Here is an 18,515-nt window from a genome sequence, read left to right as displayed (position 1 = left end):
AGGGAACTTGCAAAAATAACACAGAATTCATGTATACCTTTTACTCAGATTTCTCTAGTTTAAACAATTTATATAACCATAGTGCACTTAATCAAAATAAAACTAACATTGGTACAATACTAAGAACTAAACTACAGGCTTTATTTCAAATTTACCACTTTTTCTCCTAATGTTCCTTTTCTGTTCCAGGATTCAGTCCACTGAGTTGTGTCTTCTTAATCTTCTCTAATCTGTGATAGTTCTTCAATCTTTCTTTGTTGTTTATGACCTAACACTTTGAATAAGTCTGTTATTTTGTAGACTGTCTCACAAGATAAGTTGAGTTTATACATCTTTGGCCAGAATACTACAAAAGTAGTGTTTGTCTTTCTCATTGTGTAATATCAGTGAATGAGAAGATATATATATATAACTTACTGTTGGTGATTTGGGGACAACTTTTTTTAACTTTTAAAAGCTTTTTTAATATGGAAAATTTAAAACGTACACAAAAATGGAAGGAGTAGTATAATAAATCCCCATGAATCCATCAATTAGCTTCAAGAATTATTGATACATGGCCCATCTCATCTCGTCTATATCATTCTTTTTGGGAAAACTTTTTAAAAATTTAAATTTATTTTTAATTGGGAATAATTGCTTTACAATATTGTATCAGTTTCTGCCATATATCAACATGAGGGACAACTTTTCAAAGCTTATTTTTTCACTAGTTCAGTTTTTCTTCTTGAAAATTTAACTGCATGGAGTTATACAGTGTGCTCTGATACAATCTACAAAGTATCCTTGGTGTTTCTTTCTTTTTTAAAAAATAGTCTTTATTATTGTTATTTTTTATTAAATAAATAAACTTGGCTATGCTGAGTCCGTGTTGCAGTGCTCAGGCATTCTCTATGTATTAAGGCACGTGGAAGCTTCTCTATAGTTGTTAAGTCACCGATCGAGGGCTTAGTTGCTCTGTGGCATGTGGGATTTTAGTTCACCAAACAGGGTTCGAACCTGTGTCCCCAGCATTCAAAGGCTATCCTTGGTGTTTTTGCTTATATCCCTTTCTTTTGCCTTTTAAAGCCTGGTTGCTTAGGCTTTGAGCTCAGCTGTCAATGTGCCTGAGAGGCTGTGCCACAAACCAGCTCTTGGCAAATTGATATCACCCTGCCCTCATCCTCAAGCTTTAGTTTCTTCTAATAATAATAATAGTGCTTATCTCATGGCATCAGGCAGAGTAGTAAATGGTGTGGTGTGTGTGAAATGCATAGAAAACTTCTTGGAACATGATGAGTGTTTAGTAAATGTTAGTTATATTTACTATTAATTTCAATTTACATCAACAGTTACATATAGTACTTAAAAATGATAATTTTGAAAAAAATATGTCTGTACATTTTCCTGTGGTGTAGTTTTATAGCTTGATTTAGGCCATACATTGTTCTTTTAGCAAATTAATCAGCTTTTGTCTAATACCTCATAAGGACCTGGGTGCATTAGGAAGTATATCTGTATGCAAATAACCAAGACTCCTAATTATAGTAATTTAAACAAATGTAGAGATTTATGCTCTCACTTGTAAGAAGTCCAGAGGTGGGCAAACCAGGGCAGAATGATGGTTCCATAAAGTCATCAGGGATCTAAGCCTTTTCGCGTTTTTGGCTACCTCAGTCCTAGTGAATGGCATCCATCCTCAAGATGATGAATTCGTGGCTAGAATTCCAGGGATTAGATCTTAATTCTAGGGAAGGCAGAAGGGGAACATGAGAGGCAAAAGAGATCCTTTCAGTTGACTCAATTCTGTTTGAAGGGTTCTCTGGAGGCCCCACTCATTATTTTTTGGTTACATATCCTTTGCTACCCCTCGTTGAAAGGGGGAGGCAGGAAATGTGTGCTTAAATTTAGCTGGTCTCATTGGTACTCCAGATCAATCCAGGAATCTGTTAGTGAGGGACATGGGAGAATAGATGCAGGGAGGCAACTGTCCGTGTTTGTCACAGTCCCTGAAGCACCTTCCCTCCTCAGAGCAGAAGCAGCAAACAGGATCTTACGGAAGGCACAGTGACCTACCCAAGGCTCTGGAGTCTGCTGCTCACAAAGGGCCTTCTCTGAGATTTTACATCCTAAGAATCAGCGTTTCCCACGTGGCACAATGGTAAATAATCTGCCTGCCAATCAGGGGACACAGGTTTGATCCCTGGGTCGGGAAGATCCCCTGCAGAAGGAAATGGCAACCCACTTCAGTATTCTTGCCTGGAGAATCCCAGGGACGGAAGAGCCTGGTGGGCTACAGTCCATAGGGTTGCAAAGAGTGGGACACGACTAAGTGACTAAACTACCACCAACACACATGTTCACAAAAAGTTATCCAACACCCTCCTCTCCCTGTGCGTCTTCACGTGAAACTCTACACCACTGTTTGAAAAAGGCTCTATTTAAATAATCTTTGAGATTTTTTTTAAAGAAACATATTGATAGTGTGCCCATATTTACTGATTATCTGATTGTCTTGGTGGGCACTCAAAAAATTTCTCAGGTCTGCCCCCAATTATATTGTTACAGGAGTTCTGAATTTATTATAAGGAATTCAAATGATGGAGAATAGATTGAAAGCATAGATTTAAAAAAAATCTAGAGTGAAATTGATATATATTGCTGTGTAGAGTTTTGGATGGCACTTGCTGGCATTTCCATTCCCTGGCATTATCTTGTCTGGATGTAAGTTTAGATGGAAAGTCATTTGGGTGATCCTGTCTGGGGCTCTATTGTATTGTAGCACTTCTCCTGACTTCCTGAGAACTCAGAGTGCACTAGTTAAGGTGAGGATGGAAGTATCCCAGGGCTGGTAATGCACTTAAATTACTTGACTCACTAACAGTAGGATAATGACAGGGAAACTGGGGAGGAATTGGATTTATATTTTGTTGTTAAAGTGATATGTTCCCAGGTGGCGCAGCGGTAAAGAATCCACCTGCCAATGCAGGAGATGCAAGAGATGTGGGTTCAATCTCTGGGTTGGGAAGATCCCCTGGAATAGGAAATGGCAACCCACTCCAGTATTCTTGCCTGGAAAATTCCATGGACAGAGGAGCCTGATGGGCTAGTCCATGGGATCACAAAGAGTCAGCCACGATGGAGCAACTGATTGTGAGTGCATGCATGGTATAGTCAGTTTGGAGTAATGAGAAAAGAGAATTCTCACACAGTCTTGTGGTCTGTGTGGTCTTGAGGGAGAGCTGAGTATTGGAACAGTGGGAAAAGCTGACACCTTTTGTGGGTTATTAGCCAATTTTTGTAGCCTTAAGGCAAAGAAAATTCCTGTTGGAAGGGTAGCATTAGGTGATTGGTTAGGATGCTATAGGGTGGGTATGTTTACCTAGTATGGGGTCAGGGAGCTGGATGGTTTCAATCAGGATTCTCAGGGCAACGGTTCCTATGGGGCTTGGTCTGTTTGGGAGATGACCTTGGTACAGGGCCTTGGCACAAGACTTTATGTCTGTGACCTTGGTACAGGGCTCCACGAATCTTTCAACTGTGACAGTTGTTAAACTGCGTTTAAACACTTCCTTTTCTAATCTTTCTTCCTCTGTTCTTTTTTTTTTAAAGCACTTTTGCTCTCCCACTGAATTTGCAGTTTTATTTATTTTTTAAAATAATTTAATTTATTTTTGGCTGTGCTGGTCTCATTGCTGTGTGGGCTTTTCTCTAATTGTGGCAAGCAGAGGCAAGTGCCGAGTTGCAGTGCTTGGGCTTCTCATTGCCGTGGTTTCTCCTGTTGCGGAGCACAGGCTCTAGGGTATGTGGGCTCAGTGGCTGTGGCTCCCAGGCTCTAGAGCACAGGCTCAAGGGTTGTGGCACACAGGCTTGGCTGATCTGTGGCACGTGGGATCTTCCTAGACAAAGCATCCACCCTGTGTCTCCTGCATTGGCAGGCCGATTCTTTACACTGAGCCACCAGGGAAGCCCCCCATTTGCAACTTTAAGTCTTGGAACATCCTAAACTTCGATGAAGTGAGGAGGAGCAGGCATGGCACCGGTGTTTGGAGGCTGGGCTTGTGTTTGAATCCTGACTTCCCTGGTGGCTCAGATGGTAAGGAGTCTGCCTGCAGTGCACGGTTTGATCCCTGGTTTGGGAAGATCCCCGGGAGGAGGAAATGGCAATCCACTCCAGTACTCTTGCCTGGAAAATTCCATGGACAGAGGAGCCTGGCAGGCTACTGTCCATGGGGTCGCAAAGAGTCAGACATGACTGAATGACTTCACTTTCTTTTCTGTGTATTTACCAAGTGACTTCAGGCATGTTTAAGCCTCAGTTTCCTCATCTGTAACATGGGGATCATACTTCAATATTTCTTATAGAGTGTATATATATATATATATATATTTTTTTTTTTTTTTAAATGAGGATTAAAGAATGAAATGCTCTAGGCAAAGCCGTTCACAATGGCTTCACTCAGTAAGTGGTGCTGTTATCACTGGTGGGAGGAACTGGACCAGCGAAGGTCAAGGCAAGCATGTAACATTTGGAGAGAGTGGCTTAGGCAAGGAGGCTGATGCTTTTCTCTCACTTAAATGGCTGCCAGAGGTCAGGAGCCACAGTGTTCTGCAGCCATCCTGGTTGTACTCCAGGTGTCATTTCTTGAATGTGGTCTGTGATGTCTCAGCTTGTCACTCAGCCCACATTTACCAAAGGCTTACTATGTGCCGAGTCTTTGGTAAGTTTGGAGAACTACAGGATGACATGGTTATCCCAGTGTGGGTACCACCAGCCTGAGCCAGCTACCTGGCCACAGGATTGCCAAGTCTAGGGCTTGGTGCTGAGCAAGATATTTCCTCTTTCACAAATACTCTGTACCCTTCTCACACAAAATGCAAGCTTGCATGCATGCATGCTAAGTTGCTTCAGTCATGTCTGACTCCTTGCAACCCCATGGACTGTGACCCACCAGGCTCCTCTGTCCATAGACTTCTCCAGACAAGAGTACTGGAGTCGGTTGCCATGCCCTCCTTGAAGGGATCTTCTTGACCCAGGGATCAAAGCTGCGTCTCATGCCTCCTTCATTGGCAGGCGGATTCTTTACCACTAGCGCCAGTTGGGAAGCCCAAATGCAAGCTTGGACCTCCACAATGTTTAAAACCAAACCAAATAAAGCAAATGCACTTTTCTTTATTCCTGAGAAATCTACCAGAGTCACCTTCTCTGCCTACCCTCTCATTAGCTGCCTTCTTTCTTCTCTTCTTAATCCCTTGTTCAGGATGACTGTAGGAGTAAGACAATAGACCCACCACTCCTCTGAGAGTGCTGGGTCACCACTGACACCCTCACCGCCAAAGCCATCTGCCTTACCGCAGACCACGCGTACGTGGCTCTGAAGCAGTGCTGGCCAGTGGAACCCTCTGTGATGCTGGTGGATGCTATTCTGTGTCGCCCAGTACAGGAGTTATGGCCCATATGACCATTGTACGTTGAAAATGTGGCCAGTGTGACTGAGGAACTGAAATTTTAATTTAATTTAATCTTGGTTAATTGAAGTGTAGTCACACATGTGGCCTGTGGCTGGTATATGAGGTCAGCTCTAGTTCTTGCCCTATTGCTTCTGTCCATTTCTTTCTGGAATCCCTGTTGTTTTTTAGCCTTGGTGGCACAGCATTCTTCTGGCTTTCTGTTAGCTCCTCTCACTCCTGTGCCCATTAAAACAGCACCCCCAAAGGGTTTATGTTCACCCTCCGCCCTCTCCTCTTGAGTTCTGAGTGTAAGACCTGTGGACGTGACCTCCAGCACTTTCTCTAGCCCTCATTCTTCTTGCTGGCTTCAGACCACTCTTTCCAGCCGCAGCCTGGTGCTGCCACGTGGGTGTTCTGCAGTCAGTCACCTTGAATTGACCGTGACCCTAACTGAAATCACTATCATTTCCACATCCACTAACCCTTTCCCCTCCCTCTGGCTCTGCTGTTTCCTCTGACAGCCGTTGGCCTTTCCTCTCTGGCATCACCGCTGTCGTTCACTCCCTCACTCTTGTGGAGTCTTCACATTCCTCTTGCACAGCCCTCTGCATTCATTCTCAAGGGCTCGCCCTCTTTTAATGATTCTAAAAGCACATGCTGCTGAAAATTTGCTAAATTCAGAAAAACACAAAAGGAAAAGAAAACTTGCCTGTGATTTGAACCACCCGGAGACCCATGTACAATTTTTTTTTTTGGGTGGGGAGCTGTGACTTCGCACATGTAACCTCTTGTAACCTCTTGCCTGGATTACTGTGGCTCTGAACCCTCAGTGTCTCCCCAGTCTAATCCACTGCTATTTCCCTAGGCATGAGTCTAATCATGTCATTCTTCTGTTCCGCTCGTAAATCTCCAGAGGCACCCAGTTGTCTGTTGAATTAAATTTGTCCCCACTGATGGGGCATCACGCCAAGCTGACCTCCGCTTTCCTAGCTTTCAATGGCTCCGTATGGGAAAGGTTACTGACGTAATGCAACGAGAGACTTGCTCAAAGCAGGAAGTCATAGTATCAGTTTTGCTTGTGACTATATACCTGTTTAATTTGGCTTACATTTATTAGTCATTTTTATTTCCATTCTTTTTTTTCTAGAAAACAAGATTGTGGTAGACAGCTGTATTGTACCAAATTTCGCTTCTTTCAAAATAAAAAAATGCTTTTCTCCATATTATCATAGTAACTGAGATAGTTGCTATTTCCGGTTCTATGTGTATTTTCTAATTATGCAACAGAATACGTTATAGGGTTATTTCCTTTCTTGTGCCCTTGGAGAGGACTCATACCCAAAGCTGAGAAACACTGACTCTGCCCAAGAAGCATCATTCCTGCTGACTCTTCATACCTTGAGTCAATTCAAAATGAATCAATAAACATGGATTGCACTAGAAGAAATGGATTCCTTCATGGGCTGAAGATCTTCTGGATGTTCTTAGAATTTGGGGTCTTTCTAGCAAATGAAATTTGGCCCCTTGACAAAAGGCCATGTTGTCTGTGTCTTGAGCACACAGCAGGGTTGACCCTGGCCTGGCCAATGACAGTGACACACAGCTCACCCGCTCTCTGAGCACTGGCGTAGCTGTAGCCTCATCAGTGTTCAGGAGGTTTTGTCCGGGAGAAGAAGGAGGACAACTTCATCGAGTTTTGTTTGGTGGCCTGAAATTTAATCTTGTGCTTATTGTGAACGGATCTAGCCCTTAATGAATTCTGTCCTTGGCTCTATCTTATTTATCTTTTAACAGCTCCCTGGCACATAGTAAGCAATTAATAAATGGTTGCTATTATTAGGATTATGACTAAAGAGAGGTCTCCACAAACAAATTCTTTGTCCCTGTCTTTTCTCCTGCTCCAGACTGAGGTTCCCAGCTGCCCACTGAATGTTATACACATTTGCACCTTTGCCTGTGCCATTGTAGGTTCTGCCAAGCATGCCTTTCCATCCTCTTCTCATCTTATTAAAATCCTATTCACACATTTCAGGCCAGGTGGATGCCTCTTTCTGGCATGAAACTTCCTTCATTGGAGCCGGTTACCTCTTCCTCTATGCTCTGTGTGGTTTCCATGTGCCACTTGCTACCCTGTGCTGATAAAGAGAAGAAGAATGATTCTTATCCATGTAATTCGCCTTTGCTTTTGTGAAAGGGAGAGCCATGAAACAGCAGGTTTCTGAATGCCTTGGTTTCCAAGAATGCTGGGGTGGGCTTCCATGCCCTCCTCTAGGGATTCTTCACAACCTATGGATTGAACCCAGGTCTCCTGCATTGCAGGCAGATTCTTTACTGTCTGAGTCACCAGAGAAGCCCCTATCTGTAAAATAGAGAAGATAACTATACCCAATTTTCTGTAAAATTGTATCCCAAAATCTGTAAAATTAATATGACCAACCTAGACAGCTATTAAAAAGCAGAAACACTACTTTGCCAACAAAGGTCCATCTAGTCAAAGCTATGTTTTTTTCCAGTAGTCATGTATGGATGTGACAGTTGGGTCATAAAGAAAGTTGAGCACTGAAAAATTGATGCTTTTGAGCTGTGGTGTTGGAGAAGACTGTTGAGAATCCCTTGGATTGCAAGGCAATTAAACCAGTCCATCCTAAAGGAAATCAATCCTGAATATTCATTGGAAGGAATGATGCTAAAGCTGAAACTCCAAGACTTTGGCCACCTGATGTGAAAAACTTATTCGTTGTAAAAGACCCTGATGCTGGGAAAGATTGAAGGCAGGAGGAGAGGGGATGACAGAGGATGAGATGGTTGGATGGCATCACCGACTTGATGCACATGAGTTTGAGCAAGCTCCAGGAGTTGGTGATGGACAGGGAAGCCTGGTGTGCTGCAGCCCATGGGGTTGCAAAGAGTTGGGCATGATTGAGCAACTGAACTGAACTGAAATTGTACCCACAGTCACACAATCTTGAGAGGGTTAAATGAGTTTATACCTTAAAGTGTTCAATAATGAGGCTTTTATTATTATTATAATATATATATGCTCAATAAATGCTAGCAATTTTTATTTTGTTACTGCTGATGCACTGATGAACTTGTCTAATAAATAATCTTTATGATATTGCCAGCACTAAAGAGATACATTTTCAAGTTCACCTAAGCTACTTTTCATCCTGAAGAGATTTGAGAAATAGTTCAATAATCTCAAATCTCTTTTTCTTTTAGTACCAATTTTATAATACTTTATAAATTCATTTTCATATGTAGCCATCCTTGCCTTCCACATCTACATAGCATCGGGTTTATTGTAGCATGTTAACAACTTGGTTGACCTTCATAGTTGATTTTAGGTATTGAATAATTAGGTATTCAATAATTAGGTATGATTATTATGTATTTAATAATAAGTGAATTTGTTGTTCAGTCACTAAGTCGTGTCCAACGCTTTGTGACCCCATGGATTGCGGCACTCCAGGCTTCTCTGTCCTTCACTGTTTTGTGGAGTTTCCTCAGATTAATGTCCATTGAGTCCATAATGCTATCTAACCATCTTTTCCCCTCTCATCCCCTTTTCCTTCTGCCCTCAATCTTTCCCAGCATCAGGGTCTTTTCCAATGAGTCAGCTCTTTGCAGCAGGTGGCCAAAGTATTGGAGCTTCAGCTTCAGCATCAATCCTTCCAATGAATATTCAGGGTTGATTTCATTTAGGATTGACTGGTTTGATCTCCTTAAAAAATAAGTGTGAATGGAAAGGGATAAACCTACTTCTTATTCCTGCAGTGCTGTAATTCTTGAGGGCCTAAAATTCCAGTTGCATGGTTATTATAAGGCAATGAATCTAACAGTGCTTTTCTCTGTCTCACATTTCAAAGGAACACGTGTCCAGAGGCCTTCTTCTCCCTTGATGATCTTGACTTTGTCACTTTACACCCAAGTGCAAAACTGTGACAATACCTCCTGCCCCAGCCGCCAAAAGAAACACAGAAGCATATCGTGGTAGAAAAGGGAGAATGGCCCCTTTGTGGTGACTGGCTTGGAATTATAAATATTTTTACTTCTCCCGTAGGAGATGGCTCGTGGAAGAGAGGAGACAAACACGACTTTGAAGCTAAGCAAGCGTACTCATCCCTCCAAACAATCACTCTACTGAGGACAGTGAAACCTGAGTTTGAGAAGTTTTCCATGGAGGTGAAAAGTTCTGTTGAGAAGCAAGGGCTCAGTGAGGAAGATTACGTAAGTGTTTGATTAGGAGCCTAGACCTTCAGTATCCTCAAAACAGTCGTCGAATTAAATCAGATGTGATAAAGCATCCCGTTCTGAATCATTCAAAGATTCCTAGGTTCAGGTCTGAATGTCACTGTTGCTCTGTGTGTGTGTGTGTGTGTGTGTGTGTGTTTCCTGGCCAACCTTCCTCTCTCCTCCCCATTTCGCCCCCATCACCCCACCCTTCACTTAAACTTTTCCAGCTGCTGCAGGAAGAGAAGTTGCTTTCTGTGGGTGCTTGTGGTCATGCTAAGCAGAGGTCTGGAGACTTCCCTCACCTCTTCTGCTAGCAGCATGTTGGGAGAGAAGACAGATGAAGGATTGCCAAAGTTTGGCATGCCTAACTTTTCCAAAGCTTGGTGGAGGAAGGTATTTTGGATTTTAGAAGGCTCCTTCTTTAGGCCCTCTGTCTTAGCTTCGTGGCCCACCTGCTTCGCTCGCTTGTGGCCCTGTTGTTGCCTCTTTCCGCTGCGGGCTGTTTCCTACTGAAGTACTCCAGAGCACCCCACTTCATGAGTGTGGTTGCTACTCAGCATCTTCCAAGATGCGTCTTCTAACTCCGACTGGAGTCAGGAGCTCAGAGGCCAGGCTCAGGATTAAGCAGCAGGACTTCTCACTGTGTGATCCAGGGCAAATTCCTCAGTCTTCCTCATTTAGACGAGGGTGGGAGGATCATAGATAATCTAGCTGAAATCTTTAGTCAGATCAGATCAGATCAGTCGCTCAGTTGTGTCCGACTCTTTGCGACCCCATGAATCACAGCACGCCAGGCCTCCCTGTCCATCACCAACTCCCGGAGTTCACTGAGACTCACGTCCATCGAGTCAGTGATGCCATCCAGCCATCTCATCGTCTGTCGTCCCCTTCTCCTCCTGCCCCCAATCCCTCCCAGCATCGGAGTCTTCTCCAATGAGTCTCTAGTACTATCTGGTCAAAACGTTGGAACCCAATGAATGGTGCCTCTTTTGTACTGTTGTTATAAGATCATACTTGTCTTTGTAGGAATTTGCTATCCAGTGACATACAAAGGGTCTTATAAACAGATATTAATGTCTTAAATGCCATATATATACATGTATATAACACATCACTTAAAATATCTTTTGATTTTCTAGATCAGCACTGTCTTCTAGATATGTAATGTGAACCACAAGTGTAATTAAAAATTTTTTGGTAGTCACATGTGAAAAAGTTAAAATCAGGTGAAATTAATTTTAATAATACATTTTATTTCACTTAGATATAAAAATATTTCAACATTTAATCAGTGTAAATTATGATTGAGATTGTATATATTTTTTCTTATATGAAGTCCAATATGTATTTTGCCCTTGCATGCTAAATTATTTCAGTCATGTCTGACTCTTTACAACGCTTTGGACTGTAGCCCACCAGGCTCTTCTGTCCATGGGATTCTTCAGGCAAGAGTACTTGAGTGGGTTGCCATGGCATCCTCCAGGGGATTTTCCAGACTCAGGGATTGAACTTGCATCTTTATCTTGTGCACTGGCAGGCAGGTTCTTTACCACTAGCACCACCTGGAAAGCCCATTTTACCCTTACTGCTGCTGCTGCTGCTAAGTCGCTTCAGTCTTGTCCGACTCTGAGCGACCCCGTAGACCACAGCCCACCAGGCTCCACCATCCCTGGAATTCTCCAGGCAAGAACACTGGAGTGGGTTGCCATTGCCTTCTCCAATGCACAGAATATCTTAATTCAGCTAAAGTGCTTGACCAGTGGCTGCCATATTGGACATCATGGTCTGAATTATGAAAGAAGTAGGGTTTCTGTAATAGAGAGGGGGCTTCCCAGGTGGCTCAGTGGGTAAAGAATCTGCCTGCAATGCAGGAGATGCAGCAGACTTGGGTTCCATCCCTGGGTTGGGAAAATCCTTTGCTGTACTGACTGCAATACGGTAGTTACATTTGGGAAAGCCACCTCACCTCCCGGGCTTCCCTTGTGGCTCAGATGGTAAAGAATCTGCATGCAATGAGGGAGACCTGGGTTCCATCCCTGGTTTGGGAAGATCTCCTGGAGAAGGGCATAGCAACCCACTTCAGTATTCTTGCTTGGAGAATCCTCATGGACAGAGGAGCCTGGTGGGCTATAGTCTATAGGGTCGGAAAGAGTCAGACATGACTGAGGCGACTTCAGTTCAGTTCAGTTCAGTTCAGTCGCTCAGTCGTGTCCGACTCTTTGCAACCCCATGAATCGCAGCACGCCAGGCCTCCCTGTCCATCACCAACTCCCGGAGTTCACTCAGACTCATGTCCATCGAGTCAGTGATGCCATCCAGCTATCTCATCCTCTGTCGTCCCCTTCTCCTCCTGCCTCTAATCCCTCCCAGCATCAGAGTCTTTTCCAATGAGTCAACTCTTGGCATGAGGTGGCCAAAGTACTGGAGTTTCAGCTTTAGCATCATTCCTTCCAAAGAAATCCCAGGGCTGATCTCCTTTAGAATGGACTGGTTGGATCTCCTTGAAGCGACTTAGCACTCTGTAATAGAGCCCATGTTTTTTATAGAAACTTATAGGCTGTAGTCCATGGGGTCGATAAGAGTGGGACACGACTGAGCGACTTCACTTTCATGTTTCACTTTCATGCATTGGAGAAGGAAATGGCAACCCACTCCAGTGTTCTTGCCTGGAGAATCCCAGGGATGGGGGAGCCTGGTGGGCTGCTGTCTATGGGGTCGCACAGAGTCAGACATGACTGAAGCGACTTAGCAGCAGCGGCAGCATGATCGTTTGTCATCGTCGGAATCCTTTGCCCCAGGAGCATGGAAGGGCACAAAGGCCATCATGACTCCTTTAGTAGTTCTGCCAGAGGTGGTCTGTGCCAATATTGAAAGCATCTGAGTCTTTTACATATGCCATTATAGGCTATTTTGCTTTACTAAATTCATATTAATTTTCTGCTTCATATTAAAAACTCAAAAATGGTGTCATCTTGTCTAATGACAAATTTTGTCTTCTTCCTGAAGTTGTTGAAGTTCAAATATTTCAGTATAGGTTGGCCAACACTGATGATATTCAGCAGGTGACAGTTGGCATTCCACTGCTCCACCAGGTATATCTTCTTGATCATTAGTTATCTTGTGTTCAACATATTAAATCTTATTTTAATGGTGAAGTGAAAGTTGCTCAGTCATGTCCAACTCTTTATGACCCCATGGACTATACAGTCCGTGGAATTCTGCCAGGCCAGAATACTGGAATGGGTAGCCGTTCTCTTCTTCAGCGGATCTTCCTAACTCAGGGATTGAACCCAGGTCTCTATTTTAATGGTAGTCTGGGCAAGATCTTCCTGAAAGGTGTACCTACTACAGAGATCCAGAATACATTCCAATCAAAGACTGCTGCTTTAGAGATTATTTGTAGTTGTAGATTATAATACTACTTTTCTTTGATGGTGGGATCATTAAAACAGATTTCATTTTATTTATTTTTTGATACTTAGCATTGGTGTTTATTTAGTTTTGCCACACCATGCAACATGTGGGATCCTATTTCCCTGACCAGGGATCCAACCTATGCCTGATGCATTGGAAGCTCTAAGTCTTAACCACTGGACCACCTTGGATCTTATAAATAGATAAAAATGATCATGTAAAGTAGAAATCGGAGCTCCTCCTAATGACTTTGTCTTTCTAATTATGTGTGTTTTAGCTGTGCTGTCTTGAGTGTCATTGCAGATGTTTGTTGGGTTAGTTTAGACAGGTGGTTGTGGTGGGTACCATGAAGGAGGGAGCTATGGGGCCTGACACTGGTTAGAGCTTGATCTCCTGCAGCAGGAGATGCCGGAGCAGACTAGCAAGACATGGTGGTCTTCATCTTAAGGCTCAGCTCTTTCCGGGTCTGTTTCTCTTGTTTGTACTAATGGGTTGTCTCATCTGCTTACTTGGAACTTCTGTTCATGACATTTGTCATGAGTTTTACAGTCCTGGCTATTGATCTCAAACCCAGAAACTTTGGTGGACTCTCTTGATTACTTCTGAATTTTTACTGTGCATTTCCTAAGCAATCACCTGAACTGTGAATGGTAACAGTTTTGTTTCTTTCTGATTCTTCTTCCTTTAAGTATGCTTAAGAGCATACTTAGTTACGTAAGTATTCTGAATTAAAATTAAGTAAAATTAATTAAATAAAAACCTTTAAGGATACTGGCTAGGATCCCAAGGCAATATTGAATATAAGTAATGGTAGTGGGTGTCCTTGCCTTCTTCTTAACTTTAAAATGAAGAATGTACCAGGGATAACATTTTGGCAAGATCTTTCAAAGTTCAAAGGCACATACTTAGCAAATTTGTATCTAGGGATTTATCGTTTAGCTATGTAAAGCACTTGGAACAATAAAGCAGGTGCTGAAGTATAAGCACTGGCATTACAATTGTACAGAGTATTCACTGCAGCATTATTTGTTATGGCTGAAAACTGGAAATAATCTAATTAATTGCCCATCAATAAGAGACTATTTATATAAATTATAACATATGCATGCAATGGGATAGGATGGAATTGTGAAAAATAAGGACAAATCTCTGTGTACTCAGGTGGAAAAACCAGCATGATATATTAAATGATAACAGCAAAGTACAAAATAGTGTATAAATAGTAAAAGAAAAAAATAAAATGAGCATATAACACATTTCGTATCTGCTCATATCACCATTCAAGTGTGATTTGGGGAAAGAGTGGAAGTTCTCTTTTATTTTTATTTGTTGGTGAGTTCTGTTTTGGCAAAATGATGCCCTTTATTAGGATAATTGAAATAAAAATAGCACAGAAAACATTAAGATTCATGTAATGTACATTAAGGGAAGGATCTGGACACAGATTTTTTTATTTCAAGTATAACTATTTGCAATGTTATATTATTAATTTCTGATGTACAGCAAAGTGATTCTGTTATATATGTTATATATATATAGTGATTCTGTTATATATATGTTATATATGTATATATACATTCATTTTCATATTCTTTTTGATTAAGGTTCCACAGATATTGACTATAATTTCCTGTGCTATACAGTAGGATCTTGTTGTTTATCCAGCCTATATATAATAGTTCGTATCTACTTATCCCAAACTCCCAGTCCCACTCCCCTACCCCTCCCTTGGCAAACACATCTCTGTTCTCTATGGCAAGACACACATTTTCATTGTAGGCATTATAAACTGTTGGATATCCTTGACTCCATGTCATGCATATTAGCATTGTGGTTGTCATATTAGCACGTGGTTGGCGTCTTTGGAAGGCTTGTGATCTCAAAATGCAAAAGTTTGAAGCTTTAAAAATTTTATAAGGCTATATTTAAATATTGGAAGGATGGAGTGGCAATAAAATACAATTATTATTATAATTTTAAAATAAATAATTTTATTTTAAAAATAAATAAAAAATTTTAAATAAAATTATTATTATATATTTTAAACTTACCAAATTTTATTATCAATGTGATTGTTTCTCCCCTCTTTTTCTCTCTTTCCTTCTCTCTCTCTCTCCCTCCATCCATCTCCAACTCTTGCTTTCTCTTTTTTTAAAGTGACTTTTTAATTGAGATAAGAGCAAATTTACATGTAGTTTTAAGATGCAATACAGATTCCTTATATATATTGCCTGCTGCTGCTGCTGCTGCTAAGTTGCTTCAGTCGTGTCCGACTCTGTGCGACCCTACAGACGGCAGCCCACCAGGCTCCCCCATCCCTGGGATTCTCCAGGCAAGAACATTGGAGTGGGTTGCCATTTCCTTCTCCAATGCATGAAAGTGAAATGTGAAAGTGAAGTTGCTCAGTCGTGTCCGACTCTTCTCGACCCCATGGACTGCAGCCTACCAGGCTCCTCCGTCCATGTGATTTTCCAGGCAAGAGTACTGGAGTGGGGTGCCATAGTTTTCCCAATTGGTAGCATTTTGGAAAATTTCATGCATCATCACAACCAGGGTATTGACACTGATAACAAGGCACTGATTTGACTCAAATTTTCTCAATTTTATTTGTACTTATGTGTGTATATATGCATGTGTTGGTATAAATTCTATGCAATTTAATCACCTGTGTAGGTTGAGGTGATTAAATTTTATCAAATACCTTTTCTACATCTGTTGAAGTAATCAGATTTTTTCTTTATTCTCTTATAATGTGGTGAGTTGTGTTACCAGGGTTTTCCCCCTGAACCCCAGTTGTACTGAGATATAATTGACATATAACAGTATAAGTCTAAGGACAACATAAGGATTTGATATTTATGTATATTGAGAAATGATCACCATAGTAAGTTTAGTTAACACTCATCATCTGGGATAGTTACAAAATTTTTTCTTGTGATGGAAACTATAAAAACTATTCTTTTAGCAACTTTCTAATGTACAATACAGTATTGTTGACTATGGTCATCTTGTTGTATATCACATCTCCAGAATGGATTTATCTTATAATCGGAATTTGTATCATTGGACCTCCTTCATTACTAGAGTTTTTAAATTTTAATAATCTCCAAGCAACTTGGAATAATATTTCTGCTCTCTCTCTACATCAAGTCTTGGACTCTTTTATTTCCTGGTTCTTATCTTGGAGAATATAATTGCAGTTGAACCTATACACGTTTGTCAGGGTGGAGCTTTCCAGGCCATTGACAGCCTGTAAACTAGCCTTTCTGGGTCAAAAGTCTGCTCCTGTCTCGCTCACCTCTGGTGGGTGGTTGGGTAAGTATATGTGTGATATGATGGAAAATAAGATTGCCCAGGGTTGGGCTGTTGTTGGGGCTTTGGGTGTTGTGTATACTGTCATGTCTAGTTGTTAGCACTTGTATCTTATGACACTGTCTCCACCATCCCTGTGGGTGATACAATAGTATTTATTTATTTATTTTTTGGCCGTACTGGGTCCTTGTTGTGGAATGTGGGATCTCTGGTTGTGGCATGTGGGTTCTTAGTTGTGGCAAGTGAGATCTAGTTTCCTGACCAGGGATTGAACAGGGCCCTCTGCATTGGGAGTGTGGATTCTTAACCCCTGGACTGCCAGGGAAGTCCCAGTAGTATTTTTAAAGTATATTTGTTCTTTTACTAGTGAATCTGGTGAAAACCTAATCTAGTCGATGCATCATGTTTTAATAGGGCCCATTATATCCGGGGGACAGTATAGTGTTTAAATGTGCCAGTTTCCTTTTCATAGACCTTGATCTGCCTCTCAGTGTTTTTATCTTGAGCATGTTTCTGAAACTGTGCCTTAGGTTTCTGACTATAGAGTGGAGATAATAATTTTTAACTGACAGGTTAAAAGAATTTCAGCATTGTATATAAATATTTAAATATATTGAACACAATGCCAGGCACTAAGTATTCAGTGGATGGTAGCCATTATTTCCCTTCCTTTTGCTTTTTATATTCCAGAGCAGTGTAACCCATGTGTCTGAGGTTCCTGCATATAGTGTCCTCTTTAGCTCCCCTGTTCATCCTTCAGATGTTAACTCAAGTAACACTTTCTCAGGACATTTTCCCTGATACTCCAGACTAACTCATGCACTCTGCTCCTCGACATCATAGCCTACCTCTCTGGTTGTAACCACATGCCTGTGTGTGAGATTTTTAAATTACTTCTGACTTCCTCTACCACACTGGAAGTTCCATGAGAGCTGTCTACTCTTGCCTCCCCCTTACTATATGCTTGACACTTAGGAAGCAGCCAATAAGTTATTATTGAACAGGAAGACATCAGACCCAGCCCCGCTCCTACACAGTGGTTAGGACTGAAGCCCTGGGAGGTGAGGTGTGTGTGTGTGCTTTGTCGCTCAGTCGTGTCCACCTGAGCCTATATGCCATATAGATTGTGACCCTGTAGACCATAGCCTGCCAGGCTCCTCTGTCCATGGGGATTCTCCAGGCATACTGAAGTGGATTGCCATGCCCTCCTCCAGGGGATCTTCCCAACCCAGGGATTGAACCCAGGTCTCCCACATTGCAGGCAGATTCTTTACCATCTGAGCCACCAGGGAAGCCTGGGAGGAGGTGGCTTTCCCAAATGTAACCCCTGTATTGCAGTCAGTATAGCACTGTTGGGTGGTGACAGAGTCTTGTACTTAGGCCATAGCAGGTGCATAGCGCCAGGAGTTCAAATCCACTCCTACTGTGGGAGATGGTACTGGGGGGTTAGTAGTGGGTTTTTATAGTGGGGATTCTGAAGGCCATCTGAGAGGGCATCAGAAATCTAAAGTTAGCAGTAAAGTCCCATGGGAGAGGCCCTGTAGTATCAGTAGAGCTTCCAGCGGCTCAGACAAGTGCTCACCAACTGTCTGTCTAGCCTTCTCTGGTGGTTTTTATTGGGTTGCCCACATGTGCAGTGGCTCTCACTCAAGGGTGTCTTAATGGAGCTGTTTGGCTTCTGCCACCGAATGGTTTCAATTCTAGAGCACTGGTATTTGGTTTTAGAATGCGCTGTGTGGTGGCCAAGCCAAGATTAGTGGCGTCCCCTGACTCCCAGTGCAGTGACTTTCTTTTTCCACTACATCAGTCTGACCTTTTTAACAACAATGTGCCCAATACGAGGGCAAACCCATGACCCAGAGATTAAGTGTCTCAGACCCTACAAGTGAGCCTGGCAGGCAGCACAGGCAGGAGCGCTTCCTTCCTTTCCCTGCACCCCGCTTGCCCAAATACACACTTTTAAGGTATCAGTGTCTCTTTACTCTTTCACATACTAGACAAAGTCTGATCAGGACTTGGTCTTCTCTCCATCTGCTGGGATTTATTTTGCATGTTTTCTTCTGAAGTGTAAACAATCATGTCCTAAGTCATCAGAGGCTGTTTATTGAGCACCCCAGGGAGCA

The 18,515-nt window shown here is 42.1% G+C and overlaps 1 protein-coding gene across 2 annotated transcripts in view; it reads left to right on the top strand.

The window, feature by feature from the left end:
• The window catches only part of NPR3 (natriuretic peptide receptor 3), an 80,700-nt gene that overhangs the window by 15,898 nt on the left and 46,287 nt on the right, over nucleotides 1-18,515 (top strand). For both annotated transcript variants that reach the window (XM_024981201.2, NM_174127.2), the window contains 1 exon segment: nucleotides 9,494-9,660. In XM_024981201.2, coding sequence (XP_024836969.1) covers nucleotides 9,494-9,660 — 167 coding nt within the window.

This window comes from Bos taurus, chromosome 20 (genome assembly GCF_002263795.3).
Source record: "Bos taurus isolate L1 Dominette 01449 registration number 42190680 breed Hereford chromosome 20, ARS-UCD2.0, whole genome shotgun sequence".
Classification (NCBI taxonomy): Eukaryota; Metazoa; Chordata; class Mammalia; order Artiodactyla; family Bovidae; genus Bos; species Bos taurus.
This window is presented reverse-complemented; position numbering and strand designations above follow the sequence as displayed.